This window comes from Actinia tenebrosa, unplaced genomic scaffold, assembly GCF_029948245.1.
Source record: "Actinia tenebrosa isolate PJP-AT-01 unplaced genomic scaffold, QUT_ActTen_1.0 PGA_scaffold2__45_contigs__length_23673736, whole genome shotgun sequence".
Classification (NCBI taxonomy): domain Eukaryota; kingdom Metazoa; phylum Cnidaria; class Anthozoa; order Actiniaria; family Actiniidae; genus Actinia; species Actinia tenebrosa.
Window position 1 is genome coordinate 14,458,578 of NW_028292579.1, and position 10,603 is coordinate 14,469,180.

General features: G+C 38.4%; 1 protein-coding gene across 1 annotated transcript; it reads left to right on the top strand.

Annotated features, from left to right (window-relative positions):
- Positions 1-1,644: 1,644 nt before the first annotated feature.
- Positions 1,645-9,990, top strand: LOC148909340 (uncharacterized). The gene is made up of 11 exons (XM_089034095.1): positions 1,645-1,908; positions 2,423-2,506; positions 2,640-2,726; positions 3,080-3,221; positions 3,465-3,539; positions 4,153-4,189; positions 4,362-4,470; positions 4,611-4,722; positions 5,018-5,059; positions 6,108-6,146; positions 8,117-9,990. Exons 1-11 carry the CDS (start codon positions 1,645-1,647, stop codon positions 8,242-8,244), a joined length of 1,119 nt encoding a protein of 372 aa, XP_088890221.1. The 3' UTR covers positions 8,245-9,990.
- The last annotated feature ends 613 nt before the right edge of the window (positions 9,991-10,603 follow it).

The following is a 10,603-nucleotide window of genomic DNA, read 5'->3' on the forward strand; positions in this document are numbered from 1 at the left end:
TCACAGTAAGACTTAGAACTTCGTTCGTTACGACTCTTGAGAAAAAATTTTTTTTATTGAATAAACAATTTTCTCTTGTACCAGTTCTTACAAAGATTTCTAAGGGTTGCCTCTTCTCTATCAATAGAAAGTTTTAGATTTACGTTTCACGGCAAACGTGAAACGTCAGTTGACCAGTAAAAAATTCTTTTAAATTACTGAAAAAGAATCGCAAAAAAAGTCCAAGTAGTAGAAAAACAAAAGAGTAATGAGCGTTGGTGAGACGGGGATAAAAGTAAAGTAAAATACACGAAAAACTATGAAAACGTGGTCAGTTTGGCCGTTTGCGGGGAGAAAAAAAGTTCATTAAAACTTCTAATATCAGAATTTACAAATACCAAAGGTAAAGTAAAGAATGCACAACACTTCAACCATACCAACACTTTGAAATCAGTTCCATGGACGTTGCGCACTAGAATGGAACACACGAATATCCAACACAAATTGAGGCTAAACCCTGAGCAAACAGACTAGTCCGAAGTGGAGACCTCACAAGATATTTCGTGACTATTTTTTGTAAGTCTAAAATGATTTTGAGACTTCAAGGGTTGACAATTTGTAGGCAAAGTCCATTTAAGAAATTGGAAAATTTTTAAAAAAATTTAATATTTTAAAAATCGCAACGAAGACGAAGTTGTTCGCTGATTTGAATAAGAGACTTAGAGCATGTACGGAAGTGTCCTCTCATGTCTTACAATGCGTCGTCTTTCACACACTGTTTTCCAAAGTTCGGGCCACTGGTTTGAGCACTTTGGACACCGTCCATCGTGAATTGGAATTTGCTGTTTGATGCGTTGCTTTGCGGCTCCTTCGCCACCAGAGTTATTCTACGGGTTCTCCGGTTTTCCAACCTCCTAAAAATCAACATGTGAGTCGAGCGTTGTGTGCATAAAAACAGTAAAAATAGTGGCAGTGAAGATATAGAATATAGTTAAGTTATAGTGCTTGAGAACGAGGTTATTCCGGGCGAAAGCCCTTGGAATTAAAATCGGAAAAATTAATTTCCGACCTCGCTGGGAATCGAACCCACGAATTTAATTCCGAATTTAATTCCAAGGGCTTTCGCCCGGAATAACCTCGTTCCCAAGCACTATAACTTATCTATATTTCTATATCTTCATGTATTTCATAAGTGCTATGCGGTCCACATATTCTCATCTTTGCATCATAATTACCGCTACCTAACATCTATTTCACCCCGGCCTGCTCTCAGTCTGACCTCTAGCTCAGTAGAGCATCGGTAGTACAATTCCGAAGGTCGTGGGTTCGATTCCCAGCGAGGTCGGAAATTAATTTTTCCGAATTTAATTCCAAGGGCTTTCACCCGGAATAACCTCGTTCCCAAGCACTATAACTAATCTATATTTCTATATCTTCATGTATTTCATAAGTGCTATGCGGTCCACATATTCTCATAGTGGTAGTGAGTGTGAGTGGGGCCACATCAGCTAAAGCTGCCAAAATAATTAGCATGCTCTAAAATAAAAGATGATGGTGATGATGATGGTAATGATGATGGTGATGATGATGGTGGTGGTGATGATGCTAATAATGATGATGGTGGTGGTGGTGATGGTGATGGTGAAGCTAGTTCTGATGGTTCTGATGACGAGCGAAGCGGAACAACAAATCCCAATACCACAGTATTACCCTTCTCGAGTATCTACAGAAACATTAACCTATGAGCTTGTATACAATTATCTTTCAACACCGAACCTTTTTCATTTAGGGCTCAGTGACCCATTTTGTGTCGTGCGTGTTAATAACTCCAAGAAATTCAAGACAAAAGTAGTGTACGAGAGCCTTGCTCCTGTGTGGAACGAGTCTGTATCTATTGCCATGCCACAGGGAAATGACAAGCTGATTGTTGTAAGTAACAACTGGTACTGGTACTGGTACTATAGCTAAGTAGCGACAAGTTATTAATAGATACGTTCATCATTATTATATTTATCCAATTATTTACGCGATCATGGCCATCTCTCTCTACCTCCCTCCATCTTTCCTTAGCCTTCCTGTTTGTTGGTTTTCTTGCTTGCTTACTTTTTTGCTTGCTTGCTTGCTTCCTTCGTTCCTGCCGTCCTTCCTTCCTTCCTTCTTTCCTTCATCTATTTATCCATGCATATATATATATATATATAGGTTCTTTTTCTTTTTGATTTTTTGATTTTTCCACCTTTCTTTTCTTTTCCCATTTTTCTTTTCTCTAGAACTGCTCTACTGTTTTTTATATAAAATTTTTATCGTATTTTTTATTCATATTCGAAGGACGAAAAGTCACTCAATGGAGCCACTGTTAATTCCCAATTCCATTACGCTAATTTTTTCATTTCCTATTTTCCCGCCTTTTTATATCTATTTTTCCTTTATTTTCTTATTAAAGGATATGTTCGACAAAGACGTCTTTCAGAACGACTTCATGGGATCTGTAACATTTTCTCCAGAAGAGATTGAAGAACTCTCAAAGGTATGTCCTTTACTTATTGCAGTTTTACTTATGCAAAGCTAAAATTCAAATCGCATTTTATAAATATGTTTAAATGTTTGTGTATAGAAATAGCTGCTGTATTGATTCCCGTGATTATTCTTATTTACTTCAGAAAACTATTCCTGAATGGTACAAACTGAAAGATGTTGATACGGGAGAAATTCAGATAAGACTAAAGAAATGTAAACCTGGGGAACAGGTTAGTCACGAAACAAACCAATTGAATTATATGCAAATGTAAATGACGAAAGAATAACATAATAATATTCAAGCTTATTCGATATTGTTTTGGAAATGGGTCAATGATGGATGGATGGAGGGATGGATGGAGGGAGGGAGGGAGGGAGGGAGGGAGGGAGGGATGGGTATATGGATGGATGAATGGATGCAGGGAGGAAGGAGGAAGGAAGGGATGAATGGATGGATGGATGGATGGATGGATGGATGGATGGATGATGGATGGATGGATGGATGGATGGATGGATGGATGGATGGATGGATGGATGAAATGTATTAATCAATGACTTATGAATAAATGAACCATGGTTTCAGGTTCCTGACGTCGGTCAAGATGTGGATGAGGTCAACCAGGCACAAGGAGAAGGAGAAGCAGGTGACTCAGGATTTGGCGAGTCATCAGAAGCACAACCCGAAGAAAAAGACGCTCTTGATATGGCATTGGATAATATTGAGAGTAAGCTTGCAATATCAATAATCTTGATTCTAAACATTTTGATAGCTTTTTTTTGAAAGCTAGAACTTTTTTTTGTTTATTTACAAACATTTACTACCATTATGTGCAATGCAAATTCAGCATTACTAATCCAGCAACATTTCTTCAAAATGCACTCGCAATCTCAATTGATTCCCAAATAGTAACAGTCACGTGATTATATGGTCCAATCCAATGATCGTTGATATTGTGTATTGATTACAGCCTACGCCAATGAGGAAGGACCACCGGTCTACTATAGTGTATCGGGGGAAATCATCCAAGCGTCTGATATCAAAGGTAATTCAAGCCACCGAAGTAATCTGTATCAGTCTAAACCTACTAATGGTCTTTCACAAATCCTGCGCTCTGATTGGCTAAGCTACCAGTGGTGTATAAACGATAAACCACTAGTAGCGAAAAGAGGAGGTTTTGAAATAATACTCAATAATATGTGAAATTTATGTAGCGCTAATTCCTAAGGCTCATTAGTGCTTTACGAAGAACAGAATATATCAATAACTATATACATTAACTATAAATTATATAATATGAATAAAATAACGGAAGCAGATTTAGAAATAGAAATAAATTACAACCAAAAAATCTACTGCGATGATATGGCTGTCGCTTGAGAAAGGATCATTACTTTAAATAGAGTTTTTGCACCATGTTAGATGGCAGACATGGCAGGAACATACACTCGTTTTATATAATAAATAATTCAATTCCCGAGAGCAAATGGATTTTATTGTTCTTCCATCTAATCACAGGCTGTCCAAGCTGAGTATTATGGGCGCCGGCACGTGATGGTGCAAAGCCTCTATGGTTGGGTCGCGTTAGTTCTTATTCGGTGTCTTCTTGAAGCTACCAATGATAAGTATAAATAACGGCTTCTTTGTTTGCTTTTCAGGCTGGGGAGAAGTTCACATCAAAGGAAGAGCAGAAATGTAAGGAAAAAACACTTCCTTAGCAATGACGGAGCGCGAAAACCGACGCGAATTTCTTGCATTTTGTCACAAACTCTTGAATTTATATTTTTCAAAATGTGTTCGAGATGTATGTATAAAATAAAATAAATACGTATCTTTCTTTAAGAAAAAATTTTCACTTCCCTTGCAGACCTCGTAAGGGCAGAAAAGGAACCATAAAGTATGAACAAGTTCAAATCCTTACCACTCCACCGCTGGCTCCTGAAGGAGGCTTGGTTAAATGGAACCATATTTTCCAGGTACGGGCTACAAAATTCGCGTCCTTTTCAGGCCATTTCACTTCCAGAGGTGTTTGGTACCTAGCAACCCCACCCCTCCTCTCTAGATTCAGTCCCGTATACGTTTGACAATCGTTTTAACCTTATTATCCCCAATACAGACGTCAGGTGGTCAATCCATTTCGAATGAAGCAGTTTTGGTGTTCGAGCTGAGAGACGCCAAGAAGAAGACACAGGGGATAAGTAAAATGACGATAAAAGAGTTTTTCAAAGGTGAGTCAACCGCTTTATTTACTGCGGTTTTCGATATCCTGCGAAGTCGGTAGTTACAACCTTTACTTTTTTTTCTTTCTCTATCCTCCTTTCCTTTCCTTTCTTTTCCTTCCTCCATCCTTGTTTCTTATTACTTTCTTTGTTTTTCTGTCTTAAGCTTCTTCCTCTTTTCTTGGATGCATCTTTGTTTTCAATCCTCACATTTCCTTCAATCCTTCTTTCTTCGTTTGTTTCTTTCTCCACCTACAATCTTGGTTTCTAATCACATTCTCTTCTTCTGTCTTTCATTATTCAGGTCATCACTTAAAGAAAACAAAGTCATCGAGCGGCACCGAGGGTTAGTCATTTTGTATTTCTCTCCCATTCTACAAAATACATTATAAGATATTTGAGTTATTACGCGCGCGCTGATTGGCTGACTACCGTTTTCTCGGAGCACAGAGACAAGCTCGCTCAAGATCGTTCAACTTTTTTCTCTCCCATTCTATAAAATACATTATAAAATATTTGAGTTATTACACGCGCGGTGATTGGCTGACTACCGTGTTCTCAGAGCACATAGACACGGTCGTGCAAGATCGTTCAATTTCTTAAATGAAATCAATATAACGGCTGCGCATGTCTTTTTAAGCACTGTGAAATTAACACTCTGAGAGCTGTAGAGCACTCGAAAAGCAATATTCTTGTGAATCAAGGATAGACCTCATTAGCTCGGGCGTAATAGTCTCCCATAACATACCACGTGGTATTCCCTACAGTATGATTTCTTCATTTTACGGTTATGCATAGCTTTTTCTGAGTTCGATAAACGAAATGCATTGTGGTCTAGCTTTGGTACAAACAAAGCCATATGAGGTATGATGAACAAATGATGAGTGTACCCAAGTTAGACCACAATGCACCATGTTCGCTATCTCAAAAAATGTTTATGAGAAAACATGTACCCATGAAAATGGATACAACTCAAACAAAAAATGTTATTCTTAAAAGAATGTCACGTGGTCTGAAATGATAAAAACTCATATTCAAAACTCAAAACTTATATTTTACAATCATCACTCCCCGTGCGGGGCTCTTCCGTGAGGTTTGCACCACACGCACTACCACTACATTTACTATTTACAACACACAATCCTCAACTCACATGTTGATTTTTACGGAGGGAGGAAACCGCTGGAGAACCCAGAGATAACCCTCGTGGCAAGGGAGAGAACAACACATCATACAAACTCAACTCACATATGATCCTGAGTCTGAGTCGGGCTTGAACTAGAACCACAGCGGTGAGAGGCAAGAGGTAAACCACTATGCCAAACTTGCCGCACAAAATAATGAAATATTTTACCCAAACTGTAGAGGTATATATGACTGTTTCTCTTTTTCAGAGAAGTGCTCCGTAACAAAGTGGCTCAATTTTGAATATGGTAAGTCAATCTAACACGCTAAATTCCAATTCGATCGGTGAGTTAGCCTTGCCCTGACTTTGATGAGCCCAGAGGTTGTTTCAGGGTTCAATCTGTGAATAAGCGGTGCCATGACTTAGATCAGCCCAGAGGTTGTTTCAGGGTTCAATCTGTGAATTAGCCATACCCTGACTTTAATTAGAGCAGCCCAGACGTTGTTTCAGGATTACATCTGTGAGTTAGCCGTGCCCTGTGCCCCGAGCTCAGTTTTCGAGAGCGTTCACACTATAAACTACCATAAACGTACAAAAAACACATTTGGTGTCAAAACCGAGTACCATAATTTAGATTCGGGCTAAATCTCAAACAGATAATTCTAGGACTTTTTAAGAACTTTTCAAGCCCCAAAATCATGTTTCCATAGCAGATAATTTTTGGAATAGGTCAAATTCACTATGATGCACGTTCCGTTTAGTTTTACTAAACGCATCCCACATGGAAAGGAGTGAGTAATGCATTCAAAGCCATCAGCGTCACCATTAAGATTCTTGAGTTTGCTGGTCATAGCAAGGGGTTAATCATCTACGGTTTAGGGGCCGACTAACCTCTCCCTTACGCTTCGGCCGAGCTTCCTGATCAGTCTGTAAATCTCCGGATAGCGGTGTCGGGGTCGAAATCTCCGGCGTAGCCGTAAATGCTTCGCGCTGCCATACGACGGTTTAGCACTCGATGTCTGGAAGTATGGTCCTTTTTTTAAATGAATCAAAACGTAAAAATCTCAGAATCATTTTTCCATAGCATGTGTCTATTTTGCTTATATATACACAATAGATGACTATTCACTGTCTAGGTTCTAATAGTGTCTATTTTGTCTATATATACTGACAATGTGTCAACGAGGACATTCTTAAATTTCGCTAATGAAATGAAATGAAATGAAATGCCTCAATATTTCTTTGAGTCCAGTCTTCTATCATTGCTTTAATTTTGGATTCACTACAAACATCAAGAAGCTAAGGTTTTTTTTTTTACAAAACTCGAAGTTTGTCCTCTTTTAGCCATTTTTGTAATAGGCCTATCCCGAATTCGCTTGACTGGTCACGAAACAACTTTGACGGACAATTAACGTTTCAAAAGTACTGGCGATAGATCGATTTATTATGAAACGTTATCGTTCACAATAGTAGCTAGATCGGTTTAGAGTTAAGACCGATCTAAAATAAATCACCTCTCTAGTCGCTCTAATTTAGATCACTTGTGATCGATCTAAATGTAAGTTTAAACAGTATAAATCGTGTGCGAACTAATCGAATCGAACTAAAGGCCCTAGTGTGACTACGCTGTTAGATCAGCCCAGAGGTTGTTTCAGGGTTAAATGTGTGAGCCGTGCCCGGACTTAGATCATCCCTGACGTTGTTGTAAGGCTCAATCTGTGAATTAGCTGTGCCCTGACTTAGTTCAGCTCTGAGGTTGTTTCAGGGTTCGATAATAAATTTTGAAGGCTTCTTTAAACATGGCCGCCAGCACTTGATCACAAAACGAAACAAAACAAAACAAAACAAAACGAAACAAAACAAAACAAAACAAAACAAAACAAAACAAAACAAAACAAAACAAAACAAAACAAAACAAAACAAAACAAAACAAAACAAAACAAAACAAAACAAAACAAAACAAAACAAAACAAAACAAAACAAAACAAAACAAAACAAAACAAAACAAAACAAAACAAAACAAAACAAAACAAAACAAAACAAAACAAAACAAAACAAAACAAAACAAAACAAAACAAAACAAAACAAAACAAAACGAAACGAAACGAAACGAAACAAAACAAAGCAAAGCAAAGCAAAGCAAAGCAAAGCAAAGCAAAGCAAAGCAAAGCAAAGCAAAGCAAAGCAAAGCAAAACGAAAATAAAGAATTTATGTATCTTTTTGTTTACTCATCGTACTTCCATTCACATTTGTTTCTGTTATTCCTTTCTTGATAGACGGGATGCCCGCTGGTAGTCTACAACTCATGTTATCCTACTCAGATGTTCCCGACGCACCAATCGCGCCCACCAAATTCAAAAGGAAATCACTTCTGAAACGAATCTCGTCTAACCCTACTATTTGACTTCTGTCCGAGTCACATGATCATGCCACGCTGTATAGGTCACGCGGTGTAGTTCAGGTGAAATAGGTCACGTGATATAGGGCACGTGATATAGGGCACGTGATATAGGTCACGTGATATAGGTCACGTGATATAGGGCACGTGATATAGGGCACGTGATATAGGTCACGTGGTACAAGTCACGTGGCGTAGGTCACGTGGTACAAGGTCACATAGCATAAGCCACATGGTATGGGCCAAGTGGTATAGGACACATGAAATATGTCACGTGTTATCGGTCACGTGGTATAAGTCACGTGGCATAAGTCACGTGGTATAAGTCACTTATCATATGTACGCTTCAAAAGTTGCACAAAATCGTTTAATAACTATTTTGAGTTTAGTAATATTGGTAGTTAACAGTTTTTTTATTATACAAATGATAGAAGTATTTAGGCTCCTGAGTGAAACATAAGGTACTGACTAGTAGCACGTGCACGGCCCCAAATAACATAATACTGACTTTCCATAAGACAGTATGTTTCCCACTCACACGATAACCATTCTAGAATGGTTATCGTGTTAGTGGGAAACATACTGTACTCACTTACACAGCCTGGTATGTTGCAACATCGGAAAGGCTTTCCATTATCTTCCAGCAATAGTAGACAGTCTCTTTTTGAATTACCGTTCAAATACCTCATTTCAGTGTCGAATTTAAATATTCACAAATTCCAAACGGTAAAGTAAAGAATGCACAACCTCAACAATAACGCGCACTTTGACATTTTTTCATAGACCTTGACTGGTAGACATGAAGTATTCAAAGTAATTTCACACGAAATCAGGGCTAACCCTGTAGAACAGAGAATTCGAAACTGGAGTATTCATCCTTTTTTAACACCTTGAACAATTATTCACATGTCTCTATCATTGCAAGCTCACCGTTCGTCTCGCTTCGATGCAAAGGTACGGTTACCTTTCAAGATGGCGCAGGGAACTGTGAAGGGGACTATTGTCCCTTTAACAACTACGATCCCATGATCATTGAAACAAAGCGATTAATGTCATTTCCATAACCACGCAAACTCTGTACCTGCGACCTGCACGCTGAAATTTGGTTTTTTGCTGGCGCCAGTCAAAAATATGAAAGGTACTGACTGATTAGGCCCCGTCCACACGTATCCGGAAACTTTTGTATCCGCAAATTATTTTTTGCAGATACGAAAATGTTTGCGTCCACACGCAGCGTACTCGAATCGTTTTCACCGTCCACACGTATCCGTTTTCGTAAAATTTGCGACGGATACGGACACAAAAATTTTCGGACACGTGTGGACGGGGCCTTAGATTGACGCAGCGAAAATCGAGTAATCCATAACCGGCAGAACGAAGCCTGGGAGTGGATGAACAAACAATATATAGTGAGATAAAACAAAGAACGCAGCTCACATGTAGAACAATACACATTGTTCACCATAATCCATGCTTTCTTTGTTTTTGTTATTTTGTCCAATCCCAAGCTTCGTTCTACGAGTGTACACCGACCCCGAAAATCCAAATTCTGCGTACAGCCCGTAGCTACCGTGTTCGCATGTTTAGGGCAGAAGGCAACGATAATAATTGAAATATTGATAGGAACATTTATCATAGTAGAAAATATAAGCTTTTGCACAATGGGGTGGGTATAAAATAAAGTGAGTTTTGTAAATGGAATAAAATGTAACAACCGTAAATAAATAAAAAGGGATGTATGAATCATCTTAACTTCTGTATAGCTGTGATAAAAATTGCTGTATTTCGATATTGGGTTTGAAATAGTTCCCCTCCCGCACTCGGATGGCAGTTTTAAAAGGGTTTCTAGTTCCCTAGTCGGATTACTGGCGCGTTCAATAAAGCTTTCAATGAGTTTTCCGTTCCTGTTAATGTATCAAAATGAAAGGAGAAAACGATTCGGTGCCAGCTAGCTGTTGTATAATGATTATTTGCAAAATAGTTGTTAATAAACTGAAAGTTATTATTGATGGTTTTCACGGCGGCCATGTTGGAGGAACTTAATAAAAGAATTGTCAATGAATTCTTTTGTCATACCCTCCGACATGGCCGCCGTGTCTTTTGTTATTTATTCTCTTGGGAATGGCTGAAACCATCAATTGGTTGTGCGTTTTCTACTGGAAACAACCTATCTTGCCAGCTCTAAAAAATGTGGGGAAAAAATGCATTAAAATGTTTATAATCTTGTTATACGACTTAGAAGGATAAAAAAATTATCGAATCCTTGGCGCATGCGTACTTTCCATTGTATTTTTGAAGAATTTAGTAGATTGTTTGCTTTTGATTTGAAAAACTTTTGCATTGAAATTCTAAGTGGCCGGTATAT